At 55.2% G+C, this 15,726-nt stretch overlaps 1 protein-coding gene across 3 annotated transcripts in view; it reads right to left on the bottom strand.

Moving 5' to 3' along the window:
• Positions 1–1,908: 1,908 nt before the first annotated feature.
• The window catches only part of SAMM50 (SAMM50 sorting and assembly machinery component), a 34,852-nt gene continuing 21,034 nt past the window's right edge, over positions 1,909–15,726 (bottom strand). For 2 of the 3 annotated variants that reach the window (XM_043562850.1, XM_043562848.1), the window contains exons 12-15: positions 14,495–14,562; positions 9,840–9,986; positions 9,026–9,167; positions 1,909–2,093 (exon numbers count right to left, since the gene is read on the bottom strand). In XM_043562850.1, coding sequence (XP_043418785.1) covers positions 2,048–2,093; positions 9,026–9,167; positions 9,840–9,986; positions 14,495–14,562 — 403 coding nt within the window. In that variant the 3' untranslated portion in view covers positions 1,909–2,047. The remainder of the gene's footprint in view (positions 2,094–9,025; positions 9,168–9,839; positions 9,987–14,494; positions 14,563–15,726) is intronic. The other variant, XM_043562849.1, reaches the window with a different exon arrangement.

Here is a 15,726-nt window from a genome sequence, read left to right as displayed (position 1 = left end):
AAACATCCAGCTCTCTTCCAGCCCCGAACACGCAGGGACTTACAGAAAAATGGAGGGAGTACACTGGGGGTGCGAAGATTCACGGAGGCCGGGTGGTACTCTGCGGAGGGATTGGTTAGCTCTTCGGGTTTCCTTCCCCTCACATGTGATGCCCTCAGACAGCAGTGATGGGAGACTACTTTCCACGACGAAACTCGCCTGGCTTCTGGTCTTCCACGGGGAGCGCCGTGTGAAGTGCGGCTCCAGTCTGCCCACCCGATTCCGCCTGAGAACGCGCGGATGTCTGACTTCCACCCGCTGCCGTTTTCACATCTGCTTGCCAAGCGGCCACCGGGCCACTCGTTGGCAAATGGCACGTGCCCTGAGCGCACTGGGGCGGCTGGACCCGGTGGGTGCGCTTTAATGAAGGAGCTGGTGCCAGTGACCCGGGCAGGGCTTGATGAGACACGTACCCTTTCAAAATGACTTCTCCTTCCAGTTCTCCGGTGGCGTAGTAGATGGATCCTCAAAGGTCACGGTGTCTGAGAGAAATACTCGGGTCTTTCTGTTGTTAATTTACGGTCTGAACGTGGCAGTGTTGTCACAAGGGCCTCTTACTTTGCCAAAGGCATAAATGGGAGACTGTAAATGATAAAGCAACTCAGGGGAAAACGTGTATTTCCCCATGTTCCCAACTAATTGGAACGGTCCCACTGTTATGCTTCTTACATCTTCTCTGCACCATCCCTGTAGGCCACACGGGCAATGGCAGGGCGGGGGGGGGGGGGGGGGGGGGGACTGGGCTTGGTGGGCTCGAGGGCCGTGGTCCCAAGCTGCTCCCGACAGCCAAGCTCACTGGGCAAAGACACAAACAAATCACAGGGAGGCCTGGAAGTGAAGGAACTCAGCCCCAGCTGCGAGAGAGAGTAAAATGCTACCGGGCACTGTCTCCAGCCCCGACATTTCTTCCACAGGGAGAATTCAGAGAGGTTTCACTTTCAAAAACACTTTTTTTTTTCACGTGGCCAACTATGTATATCTTGGAAATGTGACTTTGACAGATACGAGGTGTGTTCAGAAGAATAAGGGCCCCCAAAGATGCCTGTGTTCTCATCCCGGGAACCTGTGACTGTCCCAGAACACGGCCAGGGGGAATTCAGGTCACAGACAGACCCGAGCTGGCTGATCTTACGTGAAGAGAGCAGCCGGGCTGTCCAGAGGGGCCCCACGTGCTCACGAGGGTCTGAGAAAGCACCAGAAGGCAAGCAGCAGAGGGACACGGGCAGATGCTGGGTGGTGAGCTTTGAAAACACACGACACGGCCATCAGCCGAGGAGGCCAGAAGGCCAGGAAGCGGACTCTCCCCTGGAGCCTCCAGAAGGAGCGCAGTCAGGCTAACGCTGGTCTCATAAGGCCCATTCAGGAATTCCGACCTCCAGTGACTGTGTTGTGTTTGCGGTAACTCATTAGAGCAGCTCCGGGAGCTGGTAGACTTGTCTTACTAACACTATTACCCCTAAAGAACACGTTTTCCCCCTCTGCCTCGCTGTCCCCAGCGTTCCACGTGATTCTTCCACGCCACCCACATGCGCTTAAAGGGCTCCGACACCCAGAGCTGTGACTGCAGCGGCCACCAGAGCGGTCCCCCCTCGGCATCGCCCGCACCCCACCCACACGCCCTCCGCCAGCAGCCCGGGCGTCCCTGGGGCTCTGCCCAGTACTTTCCGGTATGAGGGAACCAGACACGGAGGCTCGGGGAGCCTGCGAGGGAAAGCACTCGGGAGGCTGTCTGACGGGACCTTCCGTGGGGGCGGTCCCCGTGGAAGAACACGTGGCCATTTTAAATGCCCCGTCCCCTCCACGTGGTCCTTGGGAAAAGCCAGCGTGGGACACAGAGGTTGGGAAAGCAAATCACGTCCACGATGCCGCTGAGTATCCGTCTTTAAAATTTATTGACGTGCTTTCCCACAAGGATGGCAAAGAGTGGCCCGACGCGTCTGCTCGGAAAGTGACTCACTGCCACCGAGTCCCAGGGCTTCTCCTGCGGGGTCCAGAGGACACGGTCAGCTTACAGGAACCTGATCCCGGCACCAAACTGCACACCGTCGCATATCCTAAAAAAGCAAAGGGCAGAAAGTCAACCCGTGGCTGCTCTGCTCACGCCCCCGGCATCGCGAGACCACAAACGGGCACCGGCCTTCCAGAACCATCGGCGGACTGGCCCCTCTCCTGGGGGCCCCACCCCCCAGCCCTGCGGCTTCCTCCTCTGCTGGCTTAAGAACCAGCCTTTGGAGGACAAACAGATGGTTAAGATGAGCGGGCACAGATCCCTCCTTCGTGCCCTTCATGTCCTCCAGTCCTGCCCCAAGAGGCAAAAAGCAAAGAAGGACCTAGAAGAGAAATGTTTACAATAAGAAAACCCCTGAGGGAAAAACAACAGCTTTGGGTTTATTTCTAAGGCTGCCGGGCAAGCAGCGAGTTGTGAGAGGCTGGCTATGCGGAGCAGAGCGGTGACAAGAGAGGTGACCCGCCTGGAAGCCACAGAGGTGGCTGGGGAAGGCGGGGACAAACACAGCCCTCAGTGGGGTCGGGGAGGCCAGGGGGAGGCAGAGGGGGGAGGCTGGCGGAGGGAGACGGTGCAGGAGAAATGAGGGGGATGGGAAGCCGGCGGAATTTGGGCCGCCCGGGCTCTAGCAGGATTCCGGGGCCGCCAACGGCCGCGGCAGCGTCCCAGCCCCACAGGGAGAACCTGCTCCTGACCCAGGAAAAGGACGGGTGCAAAGGAGTCGCCCTGGCGACAATGCTGACGACAGGCTGACACTCCACAGGTTTTATTCCGTGGGTTTTACTCCACGTGCGGCCGGCAGACCGCGGGGCCCATTTTCAGATAAGCGACAGGATGCGCGAGGCCCCAGTCGCAGCAGGAGGAGAGCGGGACCCCGTGCCCAGAGACAAGGGCACCTGCGGGCCGCGCTGCCTGAGCCCAGAGGGCCCGAGCCATGGGGCCTCCTGTCTGCGCAAAGGCAGGGTCGCGGCCCGGCCACACCCGGGGGAGGAGACCCGGCACCCGTGCGGCGGACCCCACGCTGGCGCAGGGCTGGTCGTGGTGGGGAGGGCAGAGCCGAGCCGGCCCGCGGCACTGCCCACCTGGAGGCCGTGCCCAGGGGCTGGACCCCCGCTGCACACGGGCAGAGGGGCCTGGCCCGGGGACGTCAACGCCAGGAAGCGGAATCTTCGAGGAAAAACAGTTTTCTGAGCCCAAATGGCCGCTGACAAGCGCATTCGCGGGACACGGCGTTTTCGCAAGCCGCGGACAATTCCCAGAAGATGGGCAACGAGGGTGGCTCCTCTGTTCTGAGGAAAAGTTGGCATTTTTATCGTCGTGACACCTGTGCCCTGGCCCAGCCTCGGGGTTTATGGCGTGTGAAAACCAGCAGGAAGTTTTTCTTCTTCAACCTGCGAGTGAGGGAACAGGACACCCAACCCGTGAGAGGCTCGAGGCGGGCCCGTCGCCATCGCTGGGACCCCTGCGGCACCCCTGCTCGCGGGCCAACTGCATTCGCAGGGGTGCTCCAGCCAGAAGGGACGGGGGCCCCTGTGGTCTACGGTAAACCGCACCGATGTCCTTAGAAACGCGAAGATCTACAGCCCCAACCAGGGCTGCGTTTATGAGTTAGTTCTGCTCGAACCTAAGTGATCTGTTTTGTATTTTACACCCTGGGGTCCATGAAAGCCGTCCCTGCCTGCACTCACTCCTCAGACAGACGCCTGAAAATAAGCTACAAGTCCGTCGAGCCCCGGCTTTCGGGCACAAGCAAAGGCTCGTTCACTCGAACCGCGTTTGGAGCCCGTCCTGGCACAACAGAGAAAACCTCCCCCCACGAACACAACAGCGTCGCAGGGTTACAAGAGGCCACACGTACCTTCCCGTCGCGTGTCCACCTCAGAAGGAGGTCCTCCAAATCTCCCCAGGGCCCCTTCCCACCCCGGGGTTGCGAACGGGCCTGGCCGCGTGCCCTCCAGTGCCACCGTAGACGACGACCCTGCCTGCACCCTGCCCGCCTCCAACTCAGCACCGTGAGGGCCGCCACGGGGTCTCGATGAAGGTCACGCTGGGGGACAGGCACAGACCCCAGGGACACGGGAACACCAGGTGCCAGCCGAGACACGGGGAAGGTGGTGGCGAACCAGGCACACGAGGGCCGGAACTCGAAGCCCTTGCGTGTGCGCCCAAAGTGAAACGGAGAGAGAGGATGTGAGACTAGAGCGACCGGGCCCAAGGGCTGCCCGAACCTCCCTCCCGCGCCTACACGAGGACAGTCCTGGTGCCCCTGGCACTTTGCGCTTGCACACCTGGGCTCGGGCTGCTCTGAGGTCTGGAGCGCCCTCCCCTGCGAGTCCCCAGCTGTCTGTGTCAGAAAGCTTCATCCCGGAAACCACCTCCCCCAGGAAGCCCTCGGACACCCTCCCCAGGTGGGAGGAGCCTCTTCCTCCTCTTCCTCCTCCTCGCGGTGCATGTCTGTCTCAGGAGCCCCCCCATGTTCATCCCCAAGTCTCTGGGGGCCGCACTCAGGGAGACCGGAGCCACAGAACACAGGTAGGTCTCAGACAAGTGTGCCTGTCACCATGTCCCCCCCCGCCCCCGGTATGAAACGCAGCCAACATTTCTAAGCCGTTTCCGTTTGTGTAAAGGCCTGAAATGCTAATTATAGAGTCTGCGTGAAGAGTGGGGGGAAACCTACAGGTGATTCACACACACACACACACACACACACACACACACACACACACACGCCATCCCTGTCCTGAGACTGCCTAACTTCAGAAACGAAGATTAAACTGTGATGATATCACTCAAGCTTCACAAAACGCCCAGCTGGATAAAACGTCACAACAAAGCCACACGTGGGGTAAAAGCGGGTCCCACGTCCCGGGTGCCAGGCTGAGCCTGCGTAGGGGACACTGCAGCACCTGCTGCGACCACCACAATCGGGGGCCACAGAGCAGAGCCACGATCGGGGGCCACAGAGCAGAGCCACGATCGGGGGCCACAGAGCAGAGCCACGATCGGGGGCCACAGAGCAGAGCCACGATCGGGGGCCACAGAGCAGAGCCACGATCGGGGGCCACAGAGCAGAGCCACGATCGGGGGCCACAGAGCAGAGCCACGATCGGGGGCCACAGAGCAGAGCCGGGCGGGGACGGCGGTTTCCTCATGTTTGGGTCTTTAAATACCATATGCACAGCATGCCTCTTCCTCCCAGAAGAAACCACACTTGATATTTGTGTCTGAAACAGATTTTCCGACTCAGAGAGAGGCAAAGCTGAAAGGTGAGCGGAAACATTCTCGGTGAAGATTCTGTGAGTGGAGGAAAGCCTGGGGGCGGCTCCAGAGCCGGGTTACGGATCCTGGGAGCACAGCGACATCCAGTGGCCTTGAACGGCAGCGGGAGGGCTGAGCTGAAGGACAGGAGGCCCCACAGCCCCAGGCACTGGTCCCAAGTCGCAAGGAGGCCGGGGTGAGACAAGGCAGGGCCCGCCAAGAGACCACACATCTCCTGCCATCTCAAAACTGGCCAAGAGAGGAGCAGTCAGTTCTTGGCAGCCAATGGTCACTTGGTTACACAGATGGTGTAGCTACAGCTCAAAGCCCACGTGCACTTCTTTCTAATACAAAGCAGTTAGAATGTATGCACTTACATAATTCACACTAACATCAGCACAATTAACATACACTGAGTGTCATGGAAACAAGCTATGTAATCTCTGAAATGAGAAACTACAGAATTTGAGTTTGAATAAGGAGATCTTCCAAGAAGACGAGTGAGGAAGAGGTGATTTTTCTCTTTCCATGATTAGTACACGAGGTGCAGAGGGGTGCCTGGGTGGTTCAGTCGGTTAAGCGTCCAACTTCGGTTCAGGTCATCATCTCACGGTTCGTGGGTTCGAGCCCAGCATTGGGCTCTGTGCTGACAGGTCAGAGGCTGGAGCCTGCTTTGGATCCTGTCTCCCTCTCTCTCCCCCCTTCCCCTGCTTGCGCGCGCTCTCTCTCTCTCTCAAAAATAAATAAACATTAAAAAAAAATACTCGAGGTGCAGAAAAGCCAGTGTGGGGATGAGACCACACCTGGTCTCTCAGAGGACTGGGGGGGTGGGGGGCAGTCCGTGCTCACGTGGTTTTGGTGCAGAGGAAAAGACACAAGTTTTGGCCCCCGCTTCTGCCGCGGACCCACTGCTGGCCCCGCCGAGGCTGGCCGTCCTCACCTGTCAGCAGGGCTAACACCCTCCTCTGCACAGAGCTGTCGAGAGGCTTCTATAACAAAACCAGGGGCTTCGCGCGGCATCTCGTGCAAGGTAAGCGTTCAATAAACACGAATGATCGCCTTCCCTCCGCAAACGTTCTCGTGGCTCTCGGAAGACACAGAGTGGGTCTCCCTCGGCGCGGCCGGTCCGCAAGCAACAGCCACGCCAAGAGAGCGCGTCAGGGATGCAGTGTCAGGGCCACCCCAGACGGAGGCACATGACACTTTGAGAAGCGCGGGCTCAGGGGGCCTTAGCACCCACATCTGACCTCATCCTGGTGTTGGCGTGGCCTCGACACCTGCACGGCTGGTGCTCAAGCCAGGGAGACCCACATTCGCACCTGTGGTGGGAAGAAGGCTTTGCAGAAAGCAGCCTGTAAGACTAGGCTCATTTCCCCGAGACTGTAAAGGTATGGAAGCTGCTAGAAAGTTACCGAACGTGAAAACCTTGCTCTAGGAGAAAAATTCCCGTCTTCACGTTTCATTATCTCTGAAATCGGGAAACCAAGTCCCATCCACAGCACCTCAGACACGGCCAGGGGGCGGCCAGTGCGTAGGCAGAAGGAAGATGTCTCTGAAGGGAACACGCGTTGCTTCCTGCGTGCAAAGGGCCACAGCGAGTCCACGAGGCCCAACGTGAGCGATAACCAGCATTTACTCACAGCACGCTGAGCACTGCTCCAAGTGCCTCCCGCACATTCATTCATCCGGGCGAGGTCACCAGCGCCCATTCTCTGGGCAGGAAAACTGAGACCAGAGAGGCTAAGTCCCTCACCCTGGGTCACACAGCCACAGAACCACCGAGCCTGGACAGCGGGGCTCCCGCACAAACACGGGGTGGAGGTGAGTCATCTGGGCGGCTGCTGTCTGCGGGGGGCACCGGAAGGAAGGGTGCTAACGTCACTGGGAGCCAGGGCGGCCCTGCAGCCAGAATCACCTCCCTGTTAGAGCCTGAGGAGCAGATAACCGCATGGGACCCGGACAACAGACCCTGAACTGCACCTAACAGCTAGTGCTTTCTTTTTTTATGTTTTTTTCTTTTTTTTTAATTTATTTTGAGAGCATGTGAACGGGGGAGGGGCAGAGACAGAGGGAGAGGAGAGAATCCCAAGCAGGCTCCGTACTGTCAGCACAGAGCCCGATGCGGGGCTCGATCTCACGAACCAGAAGATTGAGACCTGAGCTGAGGTCAAAACTCGGGACGCTCAAACCAGCTGAGCGGCCCAGACGCCCTGAGAAGGAGTCCTTTCTCAAAACCTGGCGACGTGGCTACCCTCTAGAAAGCACTACCACCGACCACGTCGAAGTAGAAGACAGTGGGAGGAAAGCCAGTAGTCTTTCCTTAAGTCAGGACAATCTCCAACATCACGCTTGAGACTCGGGCTATGACTCAGACAGCACCGCCACTCGGTGGCCACGTAAGTGCAGAAGGAACACAGAGAAGAGAAAAACACAGCCTACGGCACTGAAGTATCAACATGAAAATGACAAGAGACAGTATAAACACCGTTACGGGCAGAATGTTTATATCCCCCCCAAGTTCCTATGTTAAAGCCCCAACCGTGAGATGGTATCTGGAGGGAAGGTCTCTGGGGGGTACCTGGGTTTAGATGAGGTAATGAAGGAGGGGTCCCCACAGTGGGATTAGTGTCTGTATAAGAAGAGGCCTCACAGGGCTGGTGTGCTCTCTCTGCCATGTGAGGACACAGAAAGAAGGCGTCCGTCTACTGGCCAGGAAGAGGGCTCTCACCGGGAACGGAAGTGGCCAGTACCCTGCTCTTGGGCTTCCCAGCCTCCAGAAGTGCAAGACGTTAAGTGTCTGCTGTTTAAGCCCTACCGTCTGTGACATTCCGTCGAAGCAGCCTGATGTAACGCAGACCAGGACGATACTTCTGGCCTTCTTACAACGTATATGGTGGATACCATATAAACCAAGAAATGGAATTGATCTGTGTAACCATAAATGACCTCAGGCCACATGCAACCACGTAATATTGAACAAATCTTGCTTAGTAAGGGGGCTGGTGGAGAAAGGCCAAGATGGCGGGTTGCTCTGCTCCCAAGAGAAGGCTCTGGAGAACGAGTCCCCTGTGGCCAGGAGCAAAGCCTTGTCCATTCCAGTGCTGAGTTCCTGGCCTGCAAAGTCACGCACCAGAAATACCTCATTCCATTTTTAACAAGCAGGATCGATTATGCCTCATCAACTCCTCCAGCCAGACCCGGACCCACGGAGGAGCCCTCATCATTTGGTAACGGAGTGCAAACAGGGTGAGGAGGGGGATGGGAACACGTCACATTTTTCCTCCAGACTGGATGGAGGAAAACACCACGGAGAAAAATATTTTTTCATTCTTTTTTTTTTTTTTTTAATTTTTTTAAAGTTTATTTATTTTTGAGAGACAGAAAAAGAGAGAGAGCGAGCATGAGCAGGGGACAGCAGAGAGAGAGAGAGAAAGAGACACAGAATCTGAAACAGGCTCCAGGCTCCGAGCTGTCAGCACAGGGCCCGACGCGGGGCTCGAACTCATGGACCGCGAGATCGTGACCTGAGCCGAAGTCGGATGCCCAACCGACTGAGCCCCCAGGCGCCCCTATTTTCATTGTTTTGCTAGCTATTCCGCAATTTTCTACTAAAAATCTTGACTCTTAAAGGCCACGGACAAAATGATTAACCAGGTGCAAACCAAAACAAGATGACTAGCCGGTACAACAACGTAACCGCGGGGAAGAACTCTGAGCACTTACCTGTCCCCCTTCTGCACGCCCATGGGGACACAATAATTAAGTTCCAGCCGGGCGATGTTGCCGAGCCTGAGGACGATCCCGGCACCGTAGGACCAGCGGATGCACTCAGCCAGCTTACGAATGTGAGCCTTGGGGCCCTCCCCTGCAAAGAGGAAAGAGGAAAGAGGATGTGACCTCACGTGAGCTGTCCTCAGACAGGCCCTGGCTCTCTTCCCTGCCATGTGGCCTAGCTATTCAAGGAGAACACATGAAGTGGGTCTAGGACTGAAATCAAGAGAGGGCTTGGGAGCAGACTTCCTCTCACTGCCCCGGAAGCAGTTCTCCGGGCCCAGCACATACTGTCCCCTCGGCCTGAAAGGGCATTTCCCCAGCCCGCGACCAGCAGCACACCTCCTGCTCCACGCCTCCGTCTGAGGGCCTTGTCTTCCAGGGAGCTCTCCAGACACCTCTTCACAGCCCCCTAACCGGATGCGCTGGCCCTCAGTCTCCTCCGCCCCGAGCCCCGTGAGGAGGAAGCAAACCCAGCTCAGCTCTGTGGCCGTAATGACCAGCACAGAGCAGGTGCTCCAGAAATGTCTGCTGAGTGAATGTGTAAGCAGATTTTTGCAGGACAGCATCTGATGACGATTTTTCACCTGTGTTCCATTCACCAATTTTATTCTCAGCACCACGTCAGGTGTCGTAAGGAGTTTTTGTAAGGCGAGGCCGTCTCTAAACGTAAAGACTACGAAATCTAACACAGAGGCCATGCGCGCCGTGCTTTAAACACAAAGGCCACGATGCCGCGGCGGTCTGCGAGCCCCCCAGGCCTTACCGTAGTTGAGATTGCAGAGATTCCCCGCGTTGAGGAAGAAGTGTGTTCGGAAGAGTTCTCCGAAGCCGCCCTGGCCTGGCCGGAAAGGCAAGGGGGTGTACAGGTGCAGGCCGCCGGCCCAGTACGCTTCTCCGCCCAGGTAGTCTCCTAGTCAAGGAACAGGTACAGAGAAAACAAAGGCTCACGCGTGCAGAATCACATTGAAGCCCCACAAGCTGTACGAGCGAGGGGTGTGTGTGTGTGTGTGTGTGTGTGTGTGTGTGGGTGTGTGCAGTATGTGTGGGTGCAGGCCACACACTGCGCAAGTTCGCCAAGTCCCCGTGCTGGCCACCTCACTTTGTTTCTTTTATTTTCCTCTTTTTAAAGTTTATTTCTTTACTGAGAGAGTGAGTGCGCTCGAGAGCGGGGGAGGGGCAGAGAGGGAGGGAGGGGGAGGGAGGGAGAGGGAGGGAGAGGGAGGGAGAGTGGGAATCCCAAGCAGCCTCCCTGCCGGCACCTGTCGGTGCAGAGCCTGACGCGGGGCTTGATCCCACAAACCGTGAGGCCACGCCCCGAGCCGAAATCAGGAGTCGGGACGCTCAACTCACTGAGCCATCCAGGGGCTCCATGCTGGCCTCACCTGGTGCATTTCTTTCTCGCCTGGTTTATTTTATAAGCTTGGACTGGAAGAACGATGCTAGTGTCGTTTAGAAAAGGATGACATGAGAAATGTATCCTATCTGTAGAGTACGTGGGGTGAGGCGAGAGAGCTCTTGGAAATCGCCTTTTCCACGACTGCTAGGTTACCGGATCGCGGCCGCCCGGCAAAGGAAGTGGATTCCTCTGCCACAAGTTCGAGAGCACGACACGGGCCAGCACGCAGGACGGGGTCTGCGGTGTCGGGAACGGCCGTCCGTGCTCGTCATCAGAAGGCCCAGCACGCCCACGGCCCACGGTGTGGGGAAGCAGCGGGCCGGCTCCACATGCGCAGGGCAGGGGCCCATGGCTGACGGTTCGTAGCCGCCTACGGTTTGCTTGCTTCTTTTTGACCGAGGTTACTTTGGCCAAAATTGAAGGCTATCCACTGACACATAAATGTATTATTTCTAAAAAATGCTCCCATCCAGTCCTTTTTAACTATAAATGACCATGATGTTAAAGCAACAAGAAAACAAAAATAACCCCGAATGTTTATACTTTGTTGCAAGACACTATTTGTAGAGCGTCTTGCTCAGTACTCTTTAATACAAAATGACGGAATCATGAAAAAGAAAACTGTGGTGTCTCCAAGATTAACCTCAAGGAACAACCTGCTTGTTCATCCAAAGACCAGCCGTCTCCTCAGTCCCTGTTCTAGGACCGACCTTCTAGAGGGAAAAAAATGACCAGTAACAGGAGGTCAGCTGTGTTTGTTCGCCAGTTCTGTAGTTCGCCAGTAACTGCCCACCTTTTAAACAACCTATTTTATTCTGGTCATGAAAGTAATACACTCATTGCAGAAAATCTGGTAAGTCTAGGGAAATACCTTTTCTTTTTTCTAATGCGTATTTATTTTTGAGAGAACGTAAGCAGGGGAGGGGCAGAGAGGGGGGGACAGAGGATAGAAGCGGACTCTGCCCTGACTGGCAAGCTGACAGCAGTGAGCCCGACGTGGGGCTCGAACTCACAAACCGCAAGATCACGACCTGAGCCGAAGTCGGACGCTCAACCGACTGAGCCACCCGGGTGCCCCTGTCTTTTCATCTCTACTATTAAAACACTCAATCAGCTAACATGCTGGTGTCTTTCACCCAGTGAAGTGTGATGAATCCTTCAGAAAATGAAATGTGAGTCATCACACACATACACGTATAGTTTAGTCCTGCTTTTAAAAAGCTGGTTTAATAGTTGGAAACGTGATTTCAATGCCTGAATAATCACTTGTGTACCACACTTGTCTACTGTCATACTGGTGTCTAACTTCTGGACACAGGTGGACACTAACCCGTGGAGTCCCCTGCACGCACATTTAAACCCTTGTCTCGCAGTATAGTATGCACACAGCAAAGTACGCACGTCCTAAGCACACACCTCGGTCAGTTTCCCCACGGGGAACACACCCAGACTGAGAAACAGGCGTGCGCAGCCCTCAGAAGGCTCCGCTCTCCTTGCTGACCACTCCCCTGCTGTCCGAGGCACAGATCACTCCAGCCTGTCTCTAGACTTTACGTGGATTGAATCCCATCTGACGCCTCCCCTGGGCCTGGCTTTGCTGTTGTTGATTTTGCACATTTCTGAGGCTCATCCCTGCGTATTCGGCCAGGGGCTCTTGCTCACTCGGCCTCCTCGCTGGGTCGTAGTCCACGGGGTGAAGATACCGCTATTGCTCGCCCACTCCAGGGTCGACGGGCATTTGGTTTCTAGTTCTCAGTCCGGAGCTGTTATTAACAGTCCTCGCACATTTTAGGCTCTTGATACGGACTATGAAATATCAAACTACTTTCACTAAAAGTTATACAATTTACGTTCCTGCCCACAGACTCTTCCCAAGGGCCTAGCTGATTGGGAACCATGTGGACTGTCATTGTGTTTTAATTTTCAGGCACGTGATAAACTCCTAAACTTCCATAGAGTCACTATATAATACTTCCTTGTAATGAAAAGGATAACACTACCCCTGATGTGTTACTTCTCTTTAAAAAAAAAAATGACACACTAATAAACTACTCTAAAAACAAGTGACAAGAAATGTATGCTCTGTCCAAAAATTTATGCACAGCGCAGCCATTATTTGTCACACTACAGAACGGAGACAACAAAGATACTGAAAGAACAGTTCAGAAAATCAGGGCCCAAGACTTTGTAACGGAATAGCACACATCCGTTTAAAGGATGTTTTTCATGTTTTTAGTAACGTGCGGAAATACCTCGGATAGAGTGTGAATGTCGGAGAGGGTTCTAGAAAACAGGAATTCTCACACGCTGCGGCGCAAGTATGGCTGAAACAGGCTTTCCAGAGGGCAACGCAAAGCTTTGAAACATTCAAAATCCTTGACCTAGCAATTCCACACCTACAACTTCACATCATAGAGTAAAGCTTAGACAGGAGCACAGAGACTCAGCTTATTCACGGATACACTGTTTCCTGATCGTGCGGAAAAAGAAGGCCTGAGTGTCCAACGCTTGGGATGTGGTCCGGGCAGATGAGAGTATGGCAACACGATGAGATGCGCGGCCGTGAAAACCGACCAGGGTTTTGTCTCCCCGACTCACCGCTCGCGGGAGTGCAAACGCCGTGCCATCTTGGAAGACGGTCTGGCAATCTCGTACGAAGGCAACACACTTTTCTCCTCCGACCCAGCAACCGCTTGAACTGCTATTTCCCCAGGTCAGTCGACAGCTGTGGTTTTATGTCCAGACAAAACCTGCCCGCGAACGGAGACGGCGCAGACACGCGAGGAACGCCGCTCGGCAGAAGGGCACGAGCAAACGCGCCGTAAGAGACCTGGAGGAACCTCGGGGAGGCCGGTGTGAAAGGGGCGCGTACTGCAGGATTCCAACTACGCGAGCCTCTGGAAAAGGCCGAACCGTGGAGACAGGAGGCGGCTCGGGGGTTGTCAGGCATGGGGCGGGGGAGGGTGGAACCCTGGAGGGCGCCGTAACCGTGGCTGCGTGCCAGAACCCACGGAACGCCACAGCACACAGCGGGAGCCCGAATGTGGATGGGGGATTTAGTGAGAATGCGTCAGTACTGCCTTACGACGGCAACTCGACCTCGGGGTTGTGAGTTCAAGCCCCACGTTGGACGCGGAGATGACTTGAAAACTAACGCGAGACGCCGGTCATCGAGGACGCTAGGGGACGGACGTGGAAACTCTCTGTACTTTCTGCCCAACTTTTCTGTGAACCTCAAACTGTTCCCCAAAACAAAATCTACTCATTTAGAAAAGTTACGGTATGTTTAGTAAGACGAACAAAAAAAGACGAAGGCTATTAAAAACGACGCAGTCCTCGTTCCCGTAAAACTCTTCCTCGTACGCGCTCCTGAGGGCGGTGAGGGGAGCAGGTTGGAACACGGCGGGCGGACGGACCAGAACACCGGCGCGAAGGGGTGCTTGTGCAGACGACGAACGCTCGCGCGTATCATCGCTGGGGAGCGGGACCACGCGTCGGCGCGGAGCGTTTTTTCCTTAGACTTTCTCATTTTTCCGCAGTTCCCTCAACAATTACCTGCCTGTGCCTGCCGTGGGATATGCGCCGTGTTAGGTGTGAATTGCGCCGTGGGGAAACAGGAGCGTGTGGTGCTGTGGGAACCGGAACAGAGCTGACCCCTGAACGACACGCTGCGGGCCGTGCAGGTGCGCTTACACACAAATGTTCGCTGGGTACAGTTTTCTAAAAGTGTTTCCTCCTCCTCACGATTTCCTTCACAGCCCTCTCTTTTCTGCAGCTTCCTTTAGTGTGAGGATAGAGTACATGAGACACACGACCTACAGAGTAAGTGACGACTGACTGTTACCAGTGAGGCCTCCGGTAGGCCATTCGTCGTGGAGTCTTCGGGAAGTCCAAAATTATGCTCAGATCACCTGCGTGGGGGAGGGGGGTGGCCCGCTTCATTCAAGGGTCTGGCGCGCACGCTTTCAAAAATGCGACGTGACCCTAATTTCGGCGCAGCGGTACCGTGAGCAGAGACTGACCTTCGCTCTGTGGCCCCACGCTGTGCATGCTGAATCCACGCACACTGGTCGGTCCTCCGAGGTAAAACCTAGAGCAGAATGGCAGATGTCACGAGGGGCGCCTGGGTGGCTCAGTCGGTTAAGCATCCGACCTCGGCTCAGGTCATGATCTCGCGGTCCGTGAGTTCGAGCCCCGCGTCGGGCTCTGGGCTGATGGCTCAGAGCCTGGAGCCTGCTTCTGATTCTGTGTCTCCCTCTCTCTCTGACCCTCCCCCGTTCATTCTCTGTCTCTGTCTCAAAAATAAATAAACGTTAAAATTAAAAAAAAAAAAAAAAAAAAAAAAGAATGGCAGATGGCACAAGAAAGTCACCAGGGGAAAACCTACAAGCTACAATGAAATGCAGAAAACACTCGAGTGAGGCTCACGTCTGCTACTGGATTATCAGCGACACTGTCACATGGCAAAACTTTGAAGGACTGGGAAGATGCACAGGAGTACTGGGGCATTTCATAAAAATCTCAACCAAAATCTAAACAAACACCTCAAACTTCTGGGGGAGGATGTAAGTGAGATAGGAGACACAAAGACCTCTCTATAGAGGTCTATAGACCGTCTCTATAGAGACGAGGGACAGTGTGGACTGTCCGTTACAAAGGAATTATCTACTGTCTATAAGAATTCATTACGTCACAGCTCTGTTTAAAAACCACCTCCTATGTGCTCAGTGTGACATTAAGTTTTAAAAAGGCAAGATAAAAATTATACAATAGTACAATCCCAACTTACAGAAAGCGAAAAATAATACTAAAAGAAAACAGACCAAAATAGAATTATTGTTACTCTCGGGGCGCCTAGGGGGTGCAATTGGTTAACTGTCCGACTTCGGCTCAGGTCATGATCTCATAGTTCGTAGGTTCGAGCCCTGTGTCGGGCTCTGTGCTGACAGCTCAGAGTCCGGAGCCTGCTTAGGATTCTGTGTCTCTCTAGCTCTCGCCCCCTCCCCTGCCTGCTCTCTCTCTCTCTCTCTCTCTCTCTCTCTCTCTCTCAAAAATAAGTACACATTTAAAAAAGTAGGGGCGCCTGGGTGGCGCAGTCGGTTAAGCATCCGACTTCAGCCAGGTCACGATCTCGCGGCCCGTGAGTTCGAGCCCCGCGTCAGGCTCTGGGCTGATGGCTCGGAGCCTGGAGACTGTTTCCGATTCTGTGTCTCCCTCTCTCTCTGCCCCACCCCCGTTCATGCTCTGTCTCTCT

This window comes from Prionailurus bengalensis, chromosome B4 (genome assembly GCF_016509475.1).
Source record: "Prionailurus bengalensis isolate Pbe53 chromosome B4, Fcat_Pben_1.1_paternal_pri, whole genome shotgun sequence".
Lineage (NCBI taxonomy): Eukaryota > Metazoa > Chordata > Mammalia > Carnivora > Felidae > Prionailurus > Prionailurus bengalensis.
The sequence above is the reverse complement of the archived record's forward strand: the minus strand, read 5'-3'. Positions and strand labels throughout refer to the sequence as shown.